We start from the raw sequence: 24,301 nt of genomic DNA on the forward strand, positions 1-24,301 counted from the left end.
TATTGTAATTTGTTATTGTTTTCACAAGCCTGTTAGAAGTCGTACAGTATCAATTGCTACTGTTTTTTTTGCTTAAGCTAAATTGGATTTTTTGTTAACTCACTGTTCTGTTCTGGTCAGTAAGTGTAATGCACCTGATTGTCTCATTCATCAAACCTTATTAATAAGGGAGTTGAATTCCATCAGCCGACAGTCTTTTCTCAGATCATCTTTTGGCTTGCACATCATAATGTAGGATTTCCCATCTGAACCTTTCAAGGTGATCTTTTTTGGCTTTTGAAGCGAGGCAAGAATTTCCACCTAAAGAAAAAAGAACTTCTTAAGTAACATCTGTACCAGATTATCCAAAATAAAGTGTGTAATTGTAATAAACCACTGCAACCAACTGTGTTAGCACTTCCACGGTGCTGCAGCACATTAACCTCAGACCAAATCTTTATCTGATGCCAAGGGGCCACAGTTCCCTCAGGCTGCTGTGGCAGAAGCCACACAGCTCAGCTTCCACAGAATTATGGAATTTCCTCCTTCCTCCTCCCATTTCTAGAGAACAGAGATGCATTTGCAGCTGTGTTTGTTGAACATGAAGTGAAAAAGCAGGTGACAACTAGAGCCTTACCGCATCATCAAAGCCTGCGATGTAGGCCCAGCAGCCAGGGAAAGGGTCATGGTTAGCATGGGTACCAGGAATTGAGGGAAGAGTTGGTATCATTACAGATTGCAAGGGAATGAGAATTTCACTGAAGGTGTGCTCTTCTACTAATCTTTTCAGTGTTTTGAAATGAATACTCATGCTTAATGTTGAGTTGTTTCCATCAACCTTGGAAAAAAAGATGACCAAAGTTAGAAATAACCTTTAAAGTTAACAAACACTTAAAATAATACTGCTCTTTCATATTAACTAATAAATGGACTAGAATAATAAATGCTGATTGTAATAAGAACAGCAAGCTACATTTCAAATTAAACAATCAAGAAGTAAGTATATCTGGCTGATATGACAGACATTTTTCACTTTGAATATAAAAACAGAATAATGAAAGAATTCATTTAGTTCTACCTTCATTATCAAGTTGATTTGTTCATAAAAGTACAACTACCGTATTTTTACAATAAAACCCTGAAAATTAATGGGCATGAATGATATGTGAAAGTACAAAACAATGTGAAGTCCATGCACTGTTAAACAAGCCATTATGCACTGAAAGATTTTATAGTGTGCTCAATTAGAACTATTTTAAATGTTTTACAATTTTGTGCATTTTCTGCAAAGCATTATGAATTAATAATGATTATTATTGGTATATTATTATTCATGTAATAAATTATGATATGATTATGAATTGGCTAATGAAAGCAATCAGAAGCAGCTTTTGCATGACATTCTTGACTAATCCCCCGACATGCAGCCATTTGTTTGTTTCTGTGGGTACCGGTTTGTTGCACAGTTCCAGCAGCTTGTCTGTAAGGCGTGTGGCATCTCCAACAAATTTTGCTAAAGATTCCTTCATGTGAATAGCTTTGTTTAGAATTTCCTTACATCTATTGACTCTCATAGGGTAAGAAGACTGAAAAAAAAGCAAAGTTATAATTTATTAAACAAAGATTTGAAGAATCCCCCCCCCCAGTAATTAATATTCTTTCCATATTGCTTATCATATTTAATGTCTGGAAAAGGATTGAAATTGAAATTGAAAAGTTTCAATTGAAAAGCTGAAGTGGTACTGTTGGGTGTGTGGGAGTTACTTCTGAAACCATTCTTGGGAGTCATACGACATAAAGGCCAATATTCAAGGATATGTCAGTGTATCCTGAATGTTATTTCACCATCCTCAAGAAACAGTATGCAGCCCACTTCCCAGTCTGCTTTGGAATGACCTTACTGCTAAGTAATTACTTGTAATCACAGCTATCTACTAAGCTGATTCTTTGATTATAGGACTGAAAGTACTGTAACACAATTTGTAAATGCAACAAAATCTGTTGCCCATAACTACACAATTCATCAGCTATTTGTTATTCAAATTTCCTTTCCTAATTCACCATACAAGTTTGGATGCATATTAGCATTCCAATTTGGAACATTTAAACTGTAATATATGAATTAAGACTGCAATAAAATAATTTGCAGTGATGGCACTGATATCCTCTTCTACAACACTGTATCATAACAAATGAGCCTCTCAAATCCTTCTTATCAGCTTAGAGTAAAATGGGTTATATTTACATTTCTGAGAAAAACAGTTTTGTGAACTCAATAAAGGTGTAGCTATACATATCAAGGTACCTTGGACACAGCAGTCATCATCCACATTGCTTGCTGTGGATAGGCTAAGAACACCTTAGCAACAATCACCATCAGAACTGCAAAGACTTCATCATGAGAATGGCAGATTCGGGAGATGAGCTGAGAAAAGGCTGTCAGGAACTGGTAAGGTGCCAGGTGATTTGTGTGCTCTGTAATCACCTTGTTTATTTTAGCAAGATCATTTTTCATTTGAACACGTTCTGAACGACCTGCTGAAAAACGAAAAGACCATATTCCTGGTTCTCCCCACTGGAAATGGAAAGTCATTTAAATCAAGGCTAGAGAATAATATTTTGTTGGCAATTTCATGAGCCAAAAAAAAATTGAAGGCAACTAAAAAGTTCCAACTGTAAAATTCTTTTTAACACAGCATACAGTGACTGAACACATACGCTATTTAACTAAGCAGAATACCAGGAAATTGAATCCCCTCACACCCCTAAAATGACTTCTCTAAAATGATACAGTGGCATAGAACAGGCTAAAACCACTTCATGTATTTGCCTTTTAAAAGGATTCCAATGTTCTTTAGTGGAGAGGAAATGAAGAAAGTCTTTCCATGGGATGAAATTAGTACATCTGCTCCTATCTCCACCCCTGTCCCTGAGGAGCCAGCTTGAGTTTCACAGAGAGTGCAGGATCTGATGTGCCTGCAGCCAACAGTGGACCTAAGTGTGTAGAATGAGGACAAGATCAAGGAGCACACCTGTCTGCTTCACTCCACACCTGCAAGCAGTATTTGCAATTTTCATTTGTACCAGAATCTCCCACCCAAAGTGCATCTGTGGTGTTAGTTTCTCATGCCTTCATGCTATTGCCTAAAAGATTTTTTTTCCATTTTGTTACAGTAAAATGAGGTGGAAAATTTCAGAAAAATTCCTTCAAAGACTGGAACCAAAACAAATTGAAAAAAAAACCTCCAAGGCCTAACACTTTACTGTAGCAAGTGCATACAACACTATTACTAACCACTCATGAGGCAGCTTAAAAGTGGTGACCAGGGGCATGCAACGATTTTCCCTTTATCTAATGCCTTGAGTTACCCAAGGAACAATGTTGTCTCACTATATACTTGAGAAAAATTCTGGAATATTTAATTGAAATAATTAATACTCTCCTGCATATTAACATCCTGTATTTTACAAGAATAGTAGTACTTTCTTGTTTCCATGTAACCTCAGGCAGTAAATCTAAACAAAAAACTGTAAATCTACTTCACCGTTCTTTCATTCATCTATTCAAAAGAATGACATGGGAACTATGTACTGGGAAAAAATGTTCTACCTTTATCACATTCATATGCTTTTGCTCCAAAGTCCAGCCATAAAGACAGCATTCTTGGCATTGACTGATAAATGAATTGGTTTCCATACTGTAGAGACCTGTGATTAAATGTTTAAATCAAAGAATGATATATATTAGAAGTAATACAAATTTTACATTGTCATTTGTTTAATATTCCATTCTAATTTTAGAAATTGATGTCAGCATTTTAATGCATCTGCAACAACCAAAAAATATACAAAGGGTTTTTTTTTTATTACTCAAAACCACAGATTAAATAATTAACTTTCTGACAAAAGACACAATTGGTTGGTCAGAAGTAAAATTAATTATGTATGAAAACAAAAAGGAAGGATGTAGTACTTTGTTTTACAATCATGCAGAAAAATTGGAGTCAGTCTGAATTGGTGAAAGACAATATATTCCTACAGAAATGCTTTTTTCCCCAGGATAATTGTCATCCTTTTACAGAAAGCAAGCCAAGTTCCCCTCTAACCTGCCAAAGTGATGAACTATGTATCTAATCAGATCTCCTTGTTTTTCCATCTTGTTGTCAGTTACCATCGGCATTAATTTATCATAGTATTTTGCAAGATAGAAATGTCCATCTTCCCATTCTGGTAAGAAAACTGTAACATCCTGCAACATCAAAATGAGACAATTACTTCTGAGAGGATGCTAACTTAAAAATAATAAATAAAAATAAATCTTTTCAAGAAACAATCTTGTATTAGTTATGTTGTACGGAGTATGTACACAATAGTTATTAATTGTTAACCCTGTAACTCCAAAATTCTAATTTTGCCTCAAGATAATTGCCTCTACAAACCAGAAGTCCATTTTCAAAATACATCTAGGTTTTGAAGACAGACAATTCATGATAAGGGATTCCTGAACTAGGAAAGATCATACTTTCTTTAAAATCAGGTTCCTGATCCTAATAACTCAGTACTGGGTTTCTCAGAGCTTTTTGAAAAGTGAAACAGTGTGATGTTACCAGTTGGACTCTATCATCTTCCTGACCTTAATGAATCTATGATTCCATATTTTTCACATTTCTCTTTTCCTTCTAAATCATGATGTTTGAAAGAAAAACAAAAAATTGTGTGACATGTATTAGAAAAGAAATAATTGGTGAGAGGGACTTCCCTTATCTAATACTGGCTTCTTTCCTGTGCCAATACTTAGCAGAGATTACTGAGTGTTAGTGTTTTCATGGAATCCACTGAAATTTCATTTGTTTACATTATTTCAACCTTCATTTGAGTATGATACATTTACATTTTTCCCTAAATTACTTTTACAGATGTATGTTATCTAGTAAGACAGCAGTAACTCTTAGCAGTATCAAATACCAAAACTTGGACAGGAGACATGCTGCTTTTAAGGAAGCATAAACATCTGCAGCTCCTACTGTTTTAGAAGGCAATATTAATCAATGCCAAAAAGTGTTTCACAGGTATCACAAGATGAAGCATGCAGTGTTGTTTTGTTTAAGAAGATCATACCAGTTGTCCCTTTTCCTAGTTCTTCAGAGACTGGAAGCACATTTAAATCACACAAGTCACCACAAGAGAGAGAAATAACACTGAAGAGTAGTGCAATGGATCACCAAGTCAACTCTGAGTATTTGGAGTAGTCCATTTTAGTGAGGAATTCTAATCTGTGCAACCATGAGAAAAAAGCCATACTTCTGTAACTTGTTTATTCAAAAAGAATTATATGAACTGCAGTCTTCCCTGTACTCATGTGTTACATTAAACCTAGTTAAGACAGGTAAATCTTAACAAGAAGAATTGCTTCCCTGCTACAATGGATGCACTGTTTAATCCCATCTATGTTATACTTGGTTGACACTATGAGGAGCAGAACAGCAGCTTACTTAAGGAATACATTATAATTCAAAGCTCCTGCCTTGTTAACGGCAGTATTCCAGATTACCTTATACTTTTTCATCACTGCATTGCTTTCAAAGTTAGCAGTTTCTTCCATAAATCTGCCCACCAGCAGCATTGCCCGACCATGGATGAGCTGATTTTTGCTACTGCAGGGTGCTTTATTTTCAGGGAAGCACAACTCAACTCCTTTCTGGAGAACAATTAGTGCTTCATGAACTTCACCCTATGGGAAAGACAGAAAACATTTGATATACTTTAAATAAGAGAGATGCAAAACTTCCCTCTAAGAGTTGCTTTAAGGCAAAGCTGTGTCCCCAAATGTCTTCTAGGCCATTCTGGCTGTGGTAACTGAATATTAATTACTAACTTCAAATGCTTCTTGTATTCCATGTTATCTCAGCATTGTTGTGCCTTTAGGTGTACCACAATAATTTCTATCATGTTTGCTGCCTACTTGCTGCTATTAGTTAAAAGGATGCAAATTAAGAAGAGGTGTACTATTAAAAGAATGTAAATTTGCCAGGTAATCCACCAGTGTTATACAAGGGTGCCAGGAAGGTCAGTGGATACAGAACAGGGCTGACCAGCACCTGGAGATCAGCTGCAATGTGCTGATAATCCCAACTGACATATCTTGTTTTACATATGCTGATTGTGTGCCTTTTTTTCTTGAAGAAAATTAAAAATATTATTTTCTTGCAGGTAGAAAACGAAATTCCATTTTTGTTTTCCTTACCTTGGACCAAAGCCACTTTGCTCTTTCTACATAAAGTTCTGAGAGGGTTGATTCCCCAGCATTCAGCAGAGCATTATAGGCAGTCTGGTGATGCCCAGCTTTTCTTGCAACTCTGGCACTCTGGAGCCAACACTGTCCAACAAGCTCATTGTAATCCTGGCTGCAGGGACATTTTTGCAAAAAATAAAACATTTCCATTTTGAATGCTACTTTAAAATCTGAAGTAAAAATCAATGTGTTGAAACACAAGTTGAATTTCTCAAGAAATTTTATGCTACATAATGATAATTTAAAACTATTTTAATACATTTGTTTCACCTTTTTTTCCATTTAGGCCTAGAAATAAATACACTTTCTCCCTGTTTCTTGCTTCTCTTGCCTTTAGAAACTGCTTCTCCTCCTTATTTTGAAGGTACATAATGCTGGAGGACTGCTTTTGTCTAGAACAAATTCCCTGAGTTTTATTTTCTCTCTTCTAACATATATATGGAAACCCAGAGAATCACTGAGAGTACAACACAGACAAGAAACAGTCATGTCCTCACCTTTTACTGAGACTAAGCAAAGCCCTTCTCAGTGCTAAAATGGGTTCTTTTGCTCTGTAGGAGTTTTGGGTCATTTCAATCCGAGCACACCAGTTCAGGGCATCTCTGCTGTGGTCACCATCTGCTTGCTGAAACATTGGCCCAATACTGTGTTCCAGCTCACACAGCATATGCAACCTGTGTTAGCAAAATAAAGGCAAGAAATTGGTGAGAACTGATTGCTGTTTGAGATACATGCAAATCTTACAAAGTTTTTTCAATTATCTTTCTAAAATTTGGTCCTGTAAATAATGTCACCCAGTAGGATTTATTCCAAAAAGCAAAAATGCAGCAAAAGCAAGCACACAAAATCCAGGATTTATCAACTGATTAGTTTTTTCCTCAATATTTCTTTGTCAAGCTGGCGAACAGAGAGACAATGTAGATCACCCAGAGAGGAAGTCAATCTTTAGATAGAGTACTTCTATCTATTACTTTCAGCAACAATTCTTCAGAAAATCTGACATTTTCAACAAATCCCATTTTAAAAGCAATATACTTTTACCTAAAGTGAAGTTATTCCATTTATTTTAAAATACCATTACTGTGAATATCTGTCCGTGTAAAGATGGAAAGCTGAGTGGCTGTAAATGTCCCAGTTCTCACTCACTGGCAGAGAGAAGTGGCTACAAATGTAGTGGGTACATCTGACAGAGAAAAAGTGATCCTTGAAAGGCTCCCAAGTAGCCTGGATCAGTGGCTAAAGGAAACTACTTTGAAACACTTCTTTCTCAATTCCCAAACTTAATTTCCCAAACAACACTGCAGAAATTACCAACAGAAAAGAGAATTAAGAAGTAACTAAAACATGCACTTCAACTGGCTTCAGCCAGTATCTTGCCATAAGGATGCATTTACAGTGCAGAGGAAGCATTAAGTCTTTTTTTCAAAAAGGCTACTCACTTTTTAGTCTACTGCAGCCAAATTAAAAGTTAAATAAGAAAGAAAAGGGATGGGGTATAATTCTTACTGCTCTTTCTTGATAAAAAAGAGTTTTTCAGCCTCCATACAGATCAAAAGCAATGCTCTTAAGTTAATGGAGTTACTGGCCTATTTGTACTACTCCAAGCATGGAATTAAATTGCTGGTTTTTATTACCTGATGTTTACATTTGCTTGCTAGCTGATTTGGCAAGACCATACCACATAGTTTTATTTGGAATGTTTTTCACGGAGGATAAATATAAATTCCTAATTAATCAAAGGTTTTCAGCTGGATGAATATAAAAAAAAGGTGACAAAAAATGTACCATTTACTGTAGAAATGCAAAATTCTTGCTGCTGCATACTTGATTACATGGTTTGTGAATTTAAAAATAGTGCCATGAAAATGAGAAACCTGATAATGTGTTCATATCCTCGCTGATAGGATCCTCTTTCAAAGCTTGCTGCTGAGAGGGGCACAATCTGCTCTGCTCGAACAACCTTGAGCGTCTCGTAAAAAGCTGCTTCATTTTTCTTCTTGGCTGATAACAACAAGTGTCCCAGTCTGACACTCCAAGTAGTGGACTTCACATCTTTGGGGAGAAAAAGAAGACTCTGCTTCTTTAAGCAGCTTAACCTGACATGTTAATTTGTCTTAACATGCTACTGGAAAAATAACTTTTTCTCAGAACTCAGTAACTGCATGTTATTAACACTGTATAATTCAACTCCACAATCCAACCAGGCAGATAGACTCAAAAACTGTCACTCAAAACTTCTGCTCAAAGACTACACAGGTTACAATCAAATTAAGTTACAAAATCCAGAACAGTCAAAACCAACCCTCCTACCAGTGAAATCCAAACCAAATGATAGTAGCTGCCCCTTGATTCAAAATGATTAAACTAAAACATACAATTGTTCAGAAATGCAATGAAGTATGAATGCTTTCATGTAATGATAAGTTACCTGAAGCCAAATAATTTTCCAGTAAATCCCATTGTGATAGTTTCCAGGCTGCTTCCACTCTGTAAGTGTTCAACTCTGAAATCCATTCAGACCTATTAAAGAAAACAAAGGCAATACAATTTTGTGCTGTCTCCTCTCAGTATGTTAATCCTACATTACATTAGCAAGTGTTCTTTACATAAAACTTCTCTTACTTGAAAAGAGGCAAGATAAGCTTGCTTCTAAAGGAAGTCAGTAAAACCAAAGGACATGCACTGATTACAAATAAGATCTGTACAACATGATCCCACAAATACAACCTCCAAAGTATTTAACTTCTGTGGTACATCAAAAACTACCAGCTTTTAATCTATCTACCTATTAGGCTACAGAATACCAATGGAATCAGTGACATAGGAAACAATGCAAAAATCCTATCTAAGAAATTAAAGCACATACCAACACTGCTCACAAAGCAGACAAGAACTATGAAAATTTCTGGACTTCCTGAAATAACTAATTTATAGATAAAGCACTCAAAGTTTTCTAGCTTCACACTGCTAATTCAATTATGTTTAATAAGCCTCAAATATTTGATAATGAGCAGAAATGGCTACTGATGCAGAGATTTATACCAGAGCTTCATATTATTCAAATGAACTGTGTATTAGATGCTTACAGTACCTGTTTGCAAGCACTCCATTGACCTGAGTTATTACAGCAGATAACTGACCAAGGCCTAACATGGACTTCACTGCACCATGATAGTGAATGATCTAGAAAGAGGAAAAAAACCCAAAACAACAAATGAAAACCCTACATACACATTAATTAAACTCATGGCAGTCTGAAGGAAGAAATATGCTCATTTGGGTGCTTTTTAGAATATAAAAAGGCATAATTAATTGCACTGTAAGATAAATGAACATTCAAAAAATCCAGTAAGAGATTTGTTTCAGTTCGTAAGCCACCTCCAACAGCAATGATTATTTAGCAACTGGCACAATAAACACTTAGATTTCTATTTTACTTATATATTCTGAAGAAGTTTTTTTTCCTTGGTCATCTGTGAGCTAGAAAGATTAAAAATAATAATGATATTTATTAAAAAAGAAAAATAAGGTTTTTATTTACCTGATCAGGTTCCAGTTGGATAGCCCTATCATAGCAGGCTGTTGCATCTCTCAACAAGCCAATACTTTCATGCTCAAGGATTTGTTCTTTGAGAGATGGCTCTGCCTTCCGAATGGCGCTCACCCCAGCCACTCCATCTGGCTCGTGCATAGCAGCATACAATTTCTGTACACAAACAGAATTGGATGTGGCCATTAAAAACACTCAGGTATTTCACTGATAACCTGCAGAATCACAGAACTCCTTAAACATGGGGCACACACTACTCTGTAGGACTCATTGGCAATCAATTTTTATTGAAGATGTCAGTTTTGCCAGGCTCTTTCCAAAGTTAAGCCCTAGTTCTCCTTAGTATACAGTAATATTTATGATCTCATGCTATTGATAGACTACCACATGAACTTACCTGAAGCCATCTGTATAAAGAGTAAAATAAATATCCTATTATTACATGATAGCATAAAGATGATTACTTTTGGTGAAAAAGCAACATACTAGGTTTTTTTCAAATTTGAAGTGTCACTGACAAATATAAACCATAGGGAACCACAAACAGGATCATCCCACAGGTTAAAATACTTCTTAAAAATAATTCCTATGATTTGCAATACCTTTAGCATTAGCTCTTTTTCTACTTTAGAATAAGCCACTTGGAATTTCTTCCAATGTACTTGTCACTTTTTTTTGTTAATATATTTGGCTGTATTTTCTGGCAAAAGACACAGAGCCAACTTCAAAGCAGTAAATACTATCCTATCAACAAACCCACATTTAATTATTTTCAGGAATTTACAATCTTTTATTATACAATAGAAAGCTATTAATTCCTTTTCATATAAGAAGCATGCCAAGCAAGAGAACATACTAAATATTGCTGAAACACAGATGACTGAACACTTGTGTTTAACAAGTGCACAAATAAATCTTTTCTTCTTCCCGTCAAAAAGGAGAATTTCACCAAGCTTTATTTATCATACACATTTTAATTTTAAAATAAAAAACATAAACCAAAAAGAACTTCAGAACCTGAAGAAATCCAAGATGTTCCTGAATATTTTGTTTCTTCTCTGTTATAAATGATTCAAAGTGCATCACAGCCCTGGTGTAAGCCTTGGAACGAAAGGAGGCTACAGCCAGTGTGTCCTGGGGAATGAGGTCTAGAAAACGTGTCACATTTTGATATTCTCCATAGTCCTCACTTGATGCTGTTGAAAGAAAGACATATTAAAAAGTTTGTCAACTGAGGTTTCATTTATAAGAATTAGCTTATGCATCAAAATTCAATTAACTCATTTAACAATTTAGTGAGATAATTGTACTAATTAAAGAACACTGTTTTCTCTTCTGTCAATAAGAATTCATTTAAAACAATTCTGGTGAACTTTCTGCATCTTGCAAGACAGCACAGAATATTATATATTATATACATAATATATTAAGTTAAACAGTTAAACATATCAAAAAATTAACATTTCATTTTTCAAGTTTTAAATCTGTATTTCTTGCAACAGGCATTCAGAACAATCCCTTTGGGGTAGAAGGGGTGGAAATCTCAATATAACATTAAGAAATCATAAAAGAGATTACATATTATATTAATACAGCATTTGTAAATGGTCACAATGTGAAGCTGTAAACATAAATAAAATACTTCTTTAAATAATGTTAATGCCATTTTAAATAAAATAAGCATCCCTCACTTTTTAGATCACTTCTGTCTTTGCTAGACTTGCCAGCATTTTTCTCAGCAATGAGTGTTTGAAACTTATGTCTGGCCCACTGAGTGAGATGATCCAGCATGGAGAAAACTGTCTGTGTGCTCAGCTGGCTCAGGTCAGATGCGCTGTCCTCGAGCCTCCTGCTGGACTGGTCATCGTGTGTCAGAACAGCCATGATCTCCATGTAAACCTACACAAAGGCAAAAGACACAAGTGAAATGGCAAAGAAATGGCAAACTAAGCAGCAGCTGTTGCCAAGGGACTCTATACAGGGACAAAGTCTTGAGGTTTCAAGACACAACAAATGCTACTGCATCTCTTCTACAAATACAATACTTGAAAATTTGGTAAGAATAAAGTTATCTACTAGTTACAAGATTACAGATCTATTTTTTTGCTTCTGTTTAAATAAATGCCCTGACAAAATATCTGTTTCTGTTTGTTTTAGTCCATAAAATATGAGTTAACATAAATAACAGATGCTCACAGAGGAAAAATCATCACACGCCTCTACACACCCACAATATTTAAACACAAATATTTTAGCTGTGAAATTTCAAATTAATGGAATGTAAGTTATACTTTTCAGTATCTTCTAATCCCTTCATTCACCCAGGACATGCTTACAAAGAGTCCTTGCAGACTTGCATCTCTCTGTACATACCTGTGCTGCTCCCAGTACAAATGGCAGCACTTGGGCACATGCACTGACAGCTCAGGCAAACTAAAGGGAAGCAGGATGACTTCTCCTCCACCCCAGCTTTGCTACAACACATCTACAGATTCTGCTCCCCATGAATGTGGCAGCTGAATAGTTTATCCACTGAAACTATAATTGTATGCAAAGGAGAGGAAAAAATTATGAGTGTGAATTCTTGGAATTATAAAAGTTCAGTTTACTGGCTGTTTGTGTTGCACACTTCCTCTTTGTACCACTCCAGCTGCTGCTGTTACTGCAGTCATGATCAAACACAAAAATATCTCATCCCAGGCCCAACTGATGGAAATCTGCCAAAAAGCAGTTCCAACATAAACTTGTATGAGGATATTCAAAACCCTGTCAGAAAATTTATATTATTATTTCTATTATTAATACACAAAAAGGAGTTTAACACCTGAACAATTTATTCATGTAGGCCTACAGAGCTGAGCAGCTCTCATGAAGAACAGCTGCTGACCATTCCTGAGAAAAACACTACCATCTTTACACATCTCACCTCTTGTTGATCCTCTTGACTGCATCCCAACAAAACATAGACAAGGATGTGTGGAAGCAGATAAATTGTCACTTTGTAGTCATTTTTCATCATAATGCTGCAGCAATCAAAGACTTTTCTGGCAAGATCATGTCGCACCTATAGAAAAAATATTATATCCAGGAAAAGCATCATTACAAAAGTGCAAATACATGAACAATCAATAGGTTTCCTTTGGTTGATGAACACAAATTCCAGTCCATTAAATAATTTTAAGATACCTGTCTTCTACAGAAGGTTCATTGGACTTAAATCTGCAATACAAATACCAGATGGCAGCTGCTATTACATGTAGCAACTGCTGACAGCACAAAGACAGGCAAGCACTGCTTAAATTTCCACTTCTCCACGTGTTTTACACCATTGAGAACTTGCACTGGCTGCAGAAACAACCTTAAGGCTGAGAGTCTGCCACCACACTCAGCCTCTCTTCCACAATTAAAAGCCTGCAGAAAGTAGGATATTATGAAGACATTCAATTGTACTCTGTCTGAAAGAGGACAGTGCAGTTACTGAGCTATTGTAATTCAATTCACTTCTTACAATGGCTGATTTGGAAGTGACATTTTCAGAGGGTCACTTAGATATTGGAAAGGGAAAAGAAAAGGAAGATACAAGTATATTTTATGTGCTAAGACTGTGGAGCTACAGGGAAATCTTTCCAAAACTGAGAAGATAAATCCAGAAGTATTTCAGAAACATCTCACAAGCATTTTTCAGTGCCCTCAGTTTCACAAGAGTGTCAGGTCAAAGACAAGTTTCCTTGATTTTTAGCTTTGCTACTGCCTGTGAAGCCTTGGCAGGAAGCAGTGCTGGGGAAGGGGGAGTGCAGTACCCTGCTGTAGAAGCAGGAAAGTCCTGTAAGAGGCCTGCAGCCAGCACCCATATTCTCCCATCCACCCCTGACCTGCAGAAACTGAAATGATGTTCAAGAACTGTCTTGCAAAGAGTCTGCAGAAAGATTTCTTTTCTTACCTTTGTTATAAGATAACCTGCCCAAGTTGCTGACCATTCTGCAAAATTATCACCTAATTTGCTTAAGTAAATTGGCTTCTTCACCTTAGACCAGTTTACAGCCTTCTGATAACTCTTGTACCTGTAATTTTGAAATATTCATTTAATAAAACTAACTTTTCATGTAATACAGTAAACAATAGCACATTGTTAGTTATGAAATTCCCTCACTGGAACAATATGAAATCCTGTCTTCTGACTCTTTAAAAGTAGAATTAAAACCCCCAATTTCAGTAGTCAACATCTTTTATTCTAGAGCTCCTTAAAATGAAATATGAAATAAAAATTCTCATAACTTGATAGGTTGTTTGTAAGTATATTTTAAAGTGCTATTCGTAATCAGTTTTAAGAAATGAAGTTTGATAAACATCTGAGTTCTTGACAGGAAAAACCCAGACCATACATGAAAGCTGAGAAAATCTGTTTTCTAAAATGGTAAAGCTTATCACAGGTGAGCAAGACTGTCTTCATGAGGAAATAGAAGGGGAAACATTGATTATTTCTAGTTGAGACAGCAACATAATTTGAAGTTTATCATTACTTCAACAAAATGAATGTGAAGAAAAAGTCCAGTTAAAACTCACTGAACTCCTCCTACTTCTGTAGAAGGTAGGACTAATAGGATGCTAGTAGATTTGAGTAGAGGGGAAAGAAAAACAAAAGCTTCAAAACATCATGTAAGTCAATGCTCTAAGGACAAACAGGCAAACATGAGCAAAGTATGAGCTCCAAGTTTTGCTTGTTAGATTTAGAGAGAATTACATTCAAGTAAGTAATAATTCAGCTTTTAGTAGAAAGACCTTATTCCAATTTTGTGTATATACATACACAAAAGAATGAGAGTCACTCATACATGAAGAGTGAGAGTCACAAAACCATATATGGTTAACACTATCCTGGAGAAAAAACCCAGCAGATGTGTTAAGAAAAGCCATTCCTTTAGCTGTCATATACCTTGTGTTTAAGTGAGGTTCCAAGATCTCCTGCACATGCTCAGGAAACCTCCTCCAAAGCCTGGAGCCAGGGCAGTCAGTGTTTGTCTCTCTACAGTCATAGATGGACAGTAACTCCTGAAAAAGATGGTTTGCATCACCAAGTTAGCACTGAGGATTTTCATGACCACAGTACAAAACCCTGTGCATACACCCAAAACCCCATGTACATGACATGATCTTTCCAACCTGAATGAGTCTGTGATAAGTAATGAGAGACAAGTTATGGTATGCTTAATTCAGAAATCATAACTGAAAAACTGTTATCCAACACTGTTAATCCTCTGTTACTAGGCAAGTTTTGATTTCAACTATGGATTCCCTAGATTCTCCAGATGGTGTTTGGACCACATTATCTTGTATTCTTCACATCTGCCAATAAACCAGGACTAGAATTTAGTCTGATTCCTCCTTGTGCAGGAAGTGCACAATCTTGTGCATATGCTAATAAAACTCTTACCTGCTGACTACATAGGACCACCTATTTTCTCCTGGACTAAAGAACTATCCTGAAGTTTTCATAAAGATATTAAACACCAAAAACAGCAAGAATGAAAAAGCAAAAACCTTCATCTGCTAAATAAAACCAGCACAAAAGACTAGAGCCTGAAAATAAGGGTAGGTTCCTTTTCACTTGCTTCTTAAAAGTGTTAGCAGAAACAGAGTATTCCTAAGAAACAGTCTGCTTTTCATTTCTGCCTATGCAACCTGAACTAATTCTAAGCCACTCTCAGGATTAGTCCTTAATCCCTGTGTATGGACTGCCAGTTACCTCTAAAACATCAGATGTCTCCTATAATACTGTGACATAAAAACAAACTCATCTATCTTATCTGAGGACTAACCCAGAATACTAAGTGTACTTTCTAATTTAAACCTGTTACAGGATGAAGTTTCAAATACTTAAAAATGAAAAATTGTATTGCACGGTTCTAAGTTCAATGTTACAGAAAATAATCTGTGAAATAAAAGTAGGATCTAACCACAGATCTTACCTGAATTGCATATGCTGCAGAATCCTGAGCACGAACATTGTCAGCATAAGCAAGGAAAGCTCTGGTCAGTTCCATTAACAATCCATAGGCAAAATTTGGATCTTCCACTCCAGCCTTAATCACAAACAGAATGCCAGTTTTACTAATACAGAGTATAGCTGTATCTCTAAATAACCACTTGGAATTGTAACTCGAAACTGTTTTAGGTGAGACAGCAAGTCCAGATTTTCAAAGGGCCTAGAGAAAAGAGTTTCCCTCCTCCCAAGGACTTTTGGAAGACTCCTAATGCTAAACAAACCACTACTGCAATGCTTCTTACCACAAAAGTGAAGTGTTTTCCTTGAGTTTCACTTGTTGAAAAATCGAGCCTGCCAGGATCTATAGCTCCCAGTTCACCCAAACATTCTCCACAGAGCAGTCGTGCCTGGGAATTTGCATCCTGGCAGCCGATGAGAAGCACTGTCACCAGCTGTGAGATGACTGGCTCCACAGTTTCACTGTCTGTGACATACTTGATCAGCTTTTCCTGGGAAGATGAATAATAAAGATGAGCCATTCTCCAACCATATTTGTAAATAATCTCAGAAATCTTCAACCTGTAACTCCCTTCCAATTTTTCATTTAGCCACAAGTTCAGCTTGTAACTACAGTCCAATTGCACTCATCTGCTTCTCACCTTAGGAAGGACTAAATAAACGTGTGAGGAATTTGGGCCTCAGTTAATGCTGTCATGGCAAATATTGTATTTCATTATCATACACCTCTCTACTAACTTCATTTTTTTAATTTGTCTTACCAAGTACCTTTTTTTCTTTTCTACATTATCTATATTTTTCACTTACTTATGCCTCCTCTCATGTGTTCCAATACTTCCTCCCAACTTCTCTCATGCAACTGTTGTGATACCTCCTGGGTTTCCTGCCATTTCTATCCATTTCTATTCTTATTATTTGCCATTTCTTGGACATTTCATCACTATCAAGTCCTACAAAGCCCAGGGTTTCAAGTCCTTTGATCAATGTCCATCATTTTAATTGGGTGTTCTTTCTTTTTTTGCTTTGACCCAGCTTTTATTCCTTAGTTTCACATTTAGTCCAAATACAGAAAAAAATCAAGATGTTTGTCGTTGTTATGCTTAATGAAAACTGAAACCACAGCCAACATAACAGAGCAAATAGTTTCACAAGCTGTGGAACTAATTAAGTTTGATTTGCCTCAATTATTTTGCTAGACCTCTAACTCAGCAAGACACAGCAGGATTTTGCTGACCTGAGCTGCAAGAATTATTGGTTGGCCAGGAGTACACACAATGATTGTTTGTTCTTTTAGCTGGGCTTTTTTTTTTTTTTAATTTCTGGCTAAAGAGCATCCCACAATCTTATAACTACTAAGGGTACAGATTTATTACTTTTTCTAATGGGTCACATTCACCCTTTGGGCTAACAACCACACAGAACTGTAAAGCAATGTTTTCAGCTTGTACACAGCTATAAAATGCTTTTGAATATGATCAATGGATTCAAAATTTTGAGGGTGGAAGACAAAGAAGGAAGAGAAAAAAAAAGGTCTAAGGTGTTCCAAGCACATCTTAATTCTTTCATATATTACACACACACACACTTGCTTTTATGCATGAGGCTTCTGATGCAAAAACCATACATGCCCTAAATAGACAATGAGCCCACACAACAAATTGCTGAAATGGACTTCTTAGATACATCTTTCCTCAGAGTTGAAAAAAAAAAAATAGTACACAAGCCTTGCTAAATCAGCATCACAGCGATTTGAAAGATTTGAACGTCCACCTACACAGTGGTGTCATGAAAAAGAATCCATTTGCCCCATTATATGAAGAAACAGCTTAATAAACTAAGGAGAATAACCCAGCTCAAGTGAACACAACTAGGAGTTCTAGACTTTTGGTCCAGATGGTAATGTGATTTATTTTTAGTTCTGCTGAAGGAGGTTTTCTATACCTGGTTTCTATACAGTGTTTCTTTCAGGCTGGTAAGTGCATGAATCCGAACATCCACATTCTCATGCTGAATAGCTCTCATGGACAGCTGCAGGGCTGTCTGCAGGTCTGTGCTTTTGGAGGATTCCTGAGCAGGATATAAGAAGTTCAAGTTAACTATAACAGGAATATGACTGAAAGTATAACAGGAATATGACTGAAAGTATAACAGGAATATGGCTGAACAGCATCTCCGAGAACACAAGCAAGAATACATGGAAACAACTGCCTTTTTGCTTACATTCTCACCTATATCTATATACCGTTGTCTTCTTGCCCATTTCTAAAAATGTTTTAGTCAAAAAGCTGCTATATTTTACTTTTGGGTGAATATAATGATGGTGTAAATAAAAGTATAAAATCATAAGAAAATGCTTTGCTTAAAGTCTGTCTAAAATTAAATTATTTCTACTTTTGTTGCATCACTCCCAAAAATAATTGCTACTTCCCATCTATTTCCTAATCATTCTGAGGACAAGCAAATGAAATGGACCACAGAGTACTCCTAAGAAGAGACAAGCTTTGCTCCCTGTAAAGATAACATGGCCAAAGCTAAAACTGTTGACTTCTCATTCTAAAATCTGTCACAAAAGAGAAGAAAAGTCTGGGTTCAGGAGACGCTACAGAAACAGGAATGTTGAACATATTCCTTAACCAGAATCAGAACATGCTTCAAACTATGCCTGTGATACATAAAACCAATTTTGTGTATCACAGGCAGATAAATATATTTCACATGTTTTCCTCAGTTGCCATGAATTCATTTCATGCAGTAAAGCCAAGCAAATAAATAAAAGAAGCTGTACCTTTCTGTATTCCTGAAGGACAACCTGAACTTCTTTTAGTTCAGGAAGGTCAGGTAGAAAATATATTTCATGTAGAAAGTCTCGTACTGCATCCCTAATAGTTATTAAAAAAATATTGCAAAGAATACAGCAAACATTAGTTGAATCCAAAAACCTCCATCCAAATAAAGCAATGAAGAAATCTCTTTCAATATTGCTACTATGGCCTTGTACAAGAGCCTTATTATTCATATTGCTACCTTTTATTGTGAAAACTGTTGATATGATACAATGCAAGAAAAATGAAAACCCATCAAAAGTAATCAAGCTATTAAGTAGCAACATTCCTAAAATACCCTTTTATGTTACAAAATGTAAGATGAAAAAGAATTATGACTCAACCTTATCTTCAAAAAGGTTAAGCATGAGAATGAAAGTATTTTGTATTAAACTTTGATTTTATTTTCAGTTGGTCTGACCATTTGAATGGAATGTATGAAACTTTACTCAACATAATAATCTGTGCACTTTATAATTATACATCTAATTATTGAAGAAAACAAAGAACTAATTTCCTCCCCATTTCCAATTCTGTACACTTCTCTTTAGCTTAGAGCAAATGTTAGCAATCATCATTATTCTGCAGAGGGAAGTAATTTTCCATATCAGCACAATAAACACACTGAAGAACAGCTGGCAGGCTTCAGTGTCTGAATGGGCTGTAACTTGGCCACAGCATCATATATATTTATAAGGACAATATAAAAACCCCTTTTCAGATGAGGCTTGTTACATTTCAAGACCTCAACACAATTTAGAGAAGGGGCAATTTTATAGAACAGCAACTATTTAGTAGAAAAATATGTTTTCTGGTCTCAGTGCTGGATGACTTTAATTTAGGGTTATCCCCATTCCTGTTGCAGGATTTAAACCATCTAACTGAAAATATCTTGTGCAGTACCTGTTCTCCACTATGAGGAAGTGGAATATTGCTGTGGTTTCCTTGGGTTGGATATGTATGAGGGGCAATAGCACCACTATCACCTGGCTGAGCAAGGAGCCAAGGTAGGAATGGTCCAGACTTCGAACAAAGCAATCCCAGGCTCTAAACAAGAAAAGGCAACAAAAAATATAATCAATGATTCTCCTCTGCAGGAAATATTTCAGGTGAGTCGTGAGAAGCACTTTAAGCTATTTCAGCACTGTGGTTTAGATTCCTGTCCAGAACAAAACAACACAGTGCATCAAAGGACAGAAATAGCAGGGATGTCACTGTTTGGGTACACCATCAGCTCACCTGCAGCACAGTTCTGGGAAGTCATCCTTGTATCTCAGAGCTGTTCTCAGCGTGGTCATCATCTTCACTCTGACAGAACTGATGTGCTTGGGACCCATGAGTGTCATTAAAGACCTCAGGCTGTTTAAAGCCTAGACAGATGAAAATCATTTTAATGTATTAGATACTCAGGAAAACATGTAGGAGTTATATTTTCTATTAAAATCAGGCTAGCCTTGCTTAAGAAATCATACTCTAAGATATCAAAATTAGTTTGATGTTTTAATAAAGAACTTGGGTTTAGAAAAAAAAGGGGATGAATCTCTAATGACAAGATTGTAACAAAACCCTGCATTATCTAGGCTGTTGACAGATCATGAGGGAAGAACTGCAGACACCAAGGAGTTAATGATAACAGATGTCTATTATAAGACATGATTAGCTATATATCCCAAGCTGAAAAGAGAAGCCTTAGGAAATACAGAGGAAATAAACAAATTTGCATTTAAAAGAAAAATCAAACCAAGAAAACCCCAACAGAGTTGACATACAACTGCTCACAGAAGTGACTGGCAAGCATCAGGGAACAGGTAATAGCTCAGTTGTCAATGAAAGACAGAAGAGAAATACTGAGATGCAGGAGATATTTCAGTCACTGTAACACTACACCAAACAAGGTAGTAAAATGTCCAGCATGGCAGATCAGTAACACAGAATAAACCTGAGCTTGAGAAAAGGTCATGCAAGGGGAAACTCACCAAGAACAAAAACAGAAGATAGAAACAATAGCAGGTACAGCAAAAGAAGTGCTGTACAAATTAGGAAATTCAGAAAGCATGCAGAAAAGGGGCTATGAAAATGAGAACATTTTAACATGAATATCTGAAAATCAAAAAAACACCAGAGAAAATGCAGTCTGTCAAAGCAAAGGTTATGTACATTCTAGCATTGAAAACTTCCTGTAGAAATCATCTACAGTCACTCTGTGAAGAGGCTAAAAGGCCAGTCTTGTGGTTGGAAGCACTGCTTCAGTAGAATTTTCACTTTGTCTCAAGCTGTGAGCTCTAATTTCTCTAAATGCACTCTACTGAAAAGCTTAAAGGAGCTGTTCTGTGGGAACCAAAACTAATCTCTTGGATTTCCATCTTTTTACTTTACCCTTTGGTGTCCTTATATAACCCCATGCAGTAATTCCAGTTTCTCCCACATTCCCTCATCCTCCCACTGGTGTTTGTTTCACACACTAAAAATAATACACTTGGATTTCTCCCCACAATTCCTGGTTGATTGATCCTTGCATACACCATGTCTGACTGAAATATGTCCCTGCCATTATTATCTGATCATTATCTACCCGAACATTAAAGAAATCAAGAACTTTTAAGCTTACACAGAAGTCCTACCCTCAGTGAGACCACCAGTTTTAAGGAATCATTTTGGGACCCTAGTATCTTTGAGACTCCCTTGACAGTTGCATGATCACACAAGTAAATCTGGAATATTATAACAGTGCTTGCTTATTTTTGTTTTAATATTCAGAATTAAGTTTACACACCATTTTTTTATCCTCAATGCCAACACTGGAACTCAGTAACTGCATGTTAAAAAAAGCCAAGATACCAAGCAATTTAGGTTGCAGATAATCAGCCTATGGAGAGGAAAAATAAAGTTAAAACCCCAAATAATTACAATAAGTTAAAACCCCAAACAATTAACACATTTCAAAGCCTAAGAAATTAAAATGCAGGTATGAAATGCAAATTCTGAAATACATATGAGAAGAATCCCAACTACGTAGCTACTTAAGAAATATCAGTGTTATTGACAGACATCCCAATTAGGCTGTGGGTCTTGCTATTTTGTAAGATGTTAGGATTTACATGTGTGTTGTTGGTTTGTTCAGGCACTTTTTGTTTTGATTTGGTTTTATGCATACTTGGTATGAATCTCTCTGTTACAAAAACACTTCATAGGAAATCTCAGCCTTTCTTCCACTTTTCCCCTGAAGTAAGTGCTGTTTAGAGAATGGCAAATTGTCCACACTCTCACAATGGCCAAAAAGAAATTACTGAAAAAACTGAGCATGAATATTCTGATGTCCTTACCATTTGTTCTGGTGAGGTTATTTCCCTAGGTCCCTGATAGGGATCATCCTGGGAGGCAAATGAAGCCAGTATGGACAGACCATTGAAGACTTGCTGGTAGTGCTCCCCGATCCGCAGCAGCAACTCGTTGTGCAGGCCCTGGTAGTCCTGCCTCAGCAAGCTGCCCAGCTCTATCTCAGTCTCATTCTGCACTCAACACAAAGAAATATCATTTCATTTCATCACAATGTAATTAGAGCACTGAGAGACAGGAGCCAGTGGGCTGGTTGGTTTGTTATAGAAGTCAAAGCTTTCAAACAGCTCAATGTTAGACAAACCAAGCTTTTAGAATTTGCTAAATTCATAAAATATCTTAGAAACATTCCTCAGAGCTAATGGAAGTGATTATAAACAATAAAAACAAAATTTCTGCATATGCAATTTCCCAACCTCTGCTTTGCAATACCTTAATTTAAATACAGCAGAAAGCTCACTATGCATCAGCTGTTGCTTCTAATCTGCAGGTGTAGCAGAGCAAATGCCAATTTACCTTGAGGTAGTGCAGTGCCCGCTCCAGCTCATCCTTAGTGCAGGAACAGACCAAATGAGAGAAGATGTATTTGAAGTTATTGATTAAAATCTCTCTTCTGTTCACATTCAATTGCTTTGCTATGGTTCTGATAAGTGTGGAGGCTGCAGGACTGGCCTTGGCTGCAAGGTCAGGAAGCAAAACTTGCAGGGTCCGCTGGTAAATGAAGAACTACAGTTAATGTAAGAACCAAACAAACAAACCCTCCACAACCCCAGGGTTAGGTTAAGTTCCATTTGAGTCAGTACCACAACATGTGTCTGGTCATAATTATCACCACAGGTATGAACAGAGAGAAACTTTCATAAAATGCATATACCTAGCAAAAATGCAGATAGAACTAATTACTTCAGGAGCTGCTTCATATAATCCATACTAAGAAACTTGTAAACAAAAATTGGGCTAGCATTTTTTGTGTCAATCTAGATTCTCCACAAAAGAATCTTAAAAAACCCCAAAAGAAGTAAAAAAGGTAGTTTTCATCTTTTTAAATAAGAAAGCTGACACCATGCAAAAATCACACCTTACAAAGGATGCCTCCAAGTGCACTAAATCATTAATATGCTTAATGAGCATTTTAAACTTTAGCTCCTTATCCACCATACTTGAATTGGCACTGTATTCATCCCTCTAACCCCCTGATAAAACTGTTCTTCTGCATGTGCTGTCTCACTTGCAGCATTCCCAAGAGAAAGTGTGGATTAAAATTGAACTTCACAAGCACAAGCACAAAATATCAAAAGGAATGACCAACTTACTGAGAGAAAGCGATTTAGATCTGGAAAATCAAATACACTGGCAATCTCAGATAACATGTCCAGAGCCATTTCTCTCTGGTGAGCAGCTGTTTCTTTCTGCAGCTCATTGCCCTGGCATGGAGCACTCAACACCACCATCTGGCTGGAGTGCAGGGATTCCACTAGAAACTAAGCATGAAGAAAGAGGTATTTAGTATTATTTGCCCCTTGTTCACTCCCTAAAACTAAACACAAAAGTTTCACTGGTCTTTCCATGCATAATTTTTCCCTCTCATTTATTGCACATAGATCTATGATTATGACATTGCAACAGAACTGGATTGTAATCCACTTATTAATTACATTCAGTTTTGCAACTCTGGATTCAAATATTGCATTACTAAAAAATATTCAAAGTTAGAAAAGTCTGCTTTGACAATTTTCTTTTTAAACAGAACTTGTTGTCGTTAGATAATGGATAGAACAAAAACCCTAAATCAATCATGGCACAGAATTATGCCTGTGCAATGCTGACTTCAATTCCAATTTTAAACCACAGTGTCTTGCAGCAATAGTACTACAGAATGCAAGAGCCTCTGTTTCAGAATGAAGCATCTAGGGAATAAACCAGAGAAGCAACACTATTGAGGGGAGATCACAACAAAATCAAAGATTTCCCATTCCTTCCTGAATGTTGGTAGGGCCTTTTCCTTAAAATCATTTCTTTCTTGTCCTATGAAATTTCATCTTGAGAAATACTGCAATTTTGACCTTGAATTCCATTTTCAAAATATATACAAAGAACCCAAAGACATGCACTTTCTAAACCACCTACTCTTTTTACCTGACAGATTGGCTTCTTGTACTGACTGAAGAAAGCCTGCAGCTTTATGGCCTTGGCTGCTGCCAGGGCCCGGATCTCTGTGTACGCTGCTCCGGCCACCGAAGGCGACTTGGACAACAAACAGTGCAGCAAATGCAGGAGGGCAAATGGCACCAATTCTCCTTTGGATGCCCTTACAAAGTAAG

General features: G+C 36.5%; 1 protein-coding gene across 2 annotated transcripts in view; it reads right to left on the reverse strand.

The window, feature by feature from the left end:
- The window catches only part of ATR (ATR serine/threonine kinase), a 38,878-nt gene that overhangs the window by 5,104 nt on the left and 9,473 nt on the right, over window positions 1–24,301 (reverse strand). For both annotated transcript variants that reach the window (XM_058812060.1, XM_058812058.1), the window contains 29 exons: window positions 24,117–24,288; window positions 23,294–23,461; window positions 22,497–22,691; window positions 21,968–22,153; window positions 21,418–21,510; window positions 19,884–20,014; window positions 19,548–19,691; window positions 18,608–18,701; window positions 17,764–17,889; window positions 16,107–16,313; window positions 15,788–15,901; window positions 14,755–14,870; window positions 13,762–13,882; window positions 12,748–12,885; window positions 11,513–11,720; window positions 10,839–11,017; window positions 9,813–9,977; window positions 9,363–9,454; window positions 8,700–8,791; window positions 8,146–8,323; window positions 6,769–6,945; window positions 6,224–6,383; window positions 5,531–5,710; window positions 4,086–4,228; window positions 3,590–3,687; window positions 2,285–2,517; window positions 1,431–1,565; window positions 617–817; window positions 157–300 (listed from right to left, as the gene is read on the reverse strand). In XM_058812060.1, coding sequence (XP_058668043.1) covers window positions 157–300; window positions 617–817; window positions 1,431–1,565; window positions 2,285–2,517; window positions 3,590–3,687; window positions 4,086–4,228; window positions 5,531–5,710; window positions 6,224–6,383; window positions 6,769–6,945; window positions 8,146–8,323; window positions 8,700–8,791; window positions 9,363–9,454; window positions 9,813–9,977; window positions 10,839–11,017; window positions 11,513–11,720; window positions 12,748–12,885; window positions 13,762–13,882; window positions 14,755–14,870; window positions 15,788–15,901; window positions 16,107–16,313; window positions 17,764–17,889; window positions 18,608–18,701; window positions 19,548–19,691; window positions 19,884–20,014; window positions 21,418–21,510; window positions 21,968–22,153; window positions 22,497–22,691; window positions 23,294–23,461; window positions 24,117–24,288 — 4,390 coding nt within the window. The remainder of the gene's footprint in view (window positions 1–156; window positions 301–616; window positions 818–1,430; window positions 1,566–2,284; window positions 2,518–3,589; window positions 3,688–4,085; window positions 4,229–5,530; window positions 5,711–6,223; window positions 6,384–6,768; window positions 6,946–8,145; window positions 8,324–8,699; window positions 8,792–9,362; window positions 9,455–9,812; window positions 9,978–10,838; window positions 11,018–11,512; window positions 11,721–12,747; window positions 12,886–13,761; window positions 13,883–14,754; window positions 14,871–15,787; window positions 15,902–16,106; window positions 16,314–17,763; window positions 17,890–18,607; window positions 18,702–19,547; window positions 19,692–19,883; window positions 20,015–21,417; window positions 21,511–21,967; window positions 22,154–22,496; window positions 22,692–23,293; window positions 23,462–24,116; window positions 24,289–24,301) is intronic.

This window comes from Ammospiza caudacuta, chromosome 11 (assembly GCF_027887145.1).
Source record: "Ammospiza caudacuta isolate bAmmCau1 chromosome 11, bAmmCau1.pri, whole genome shotgun sequence".
NCBI classification, from domain to species: Eukaryota; Metazoa; Chordata; class Aves; order Passeriformes; family Passerellidae; genus Ammospiza; species Ammospiza caudacuta.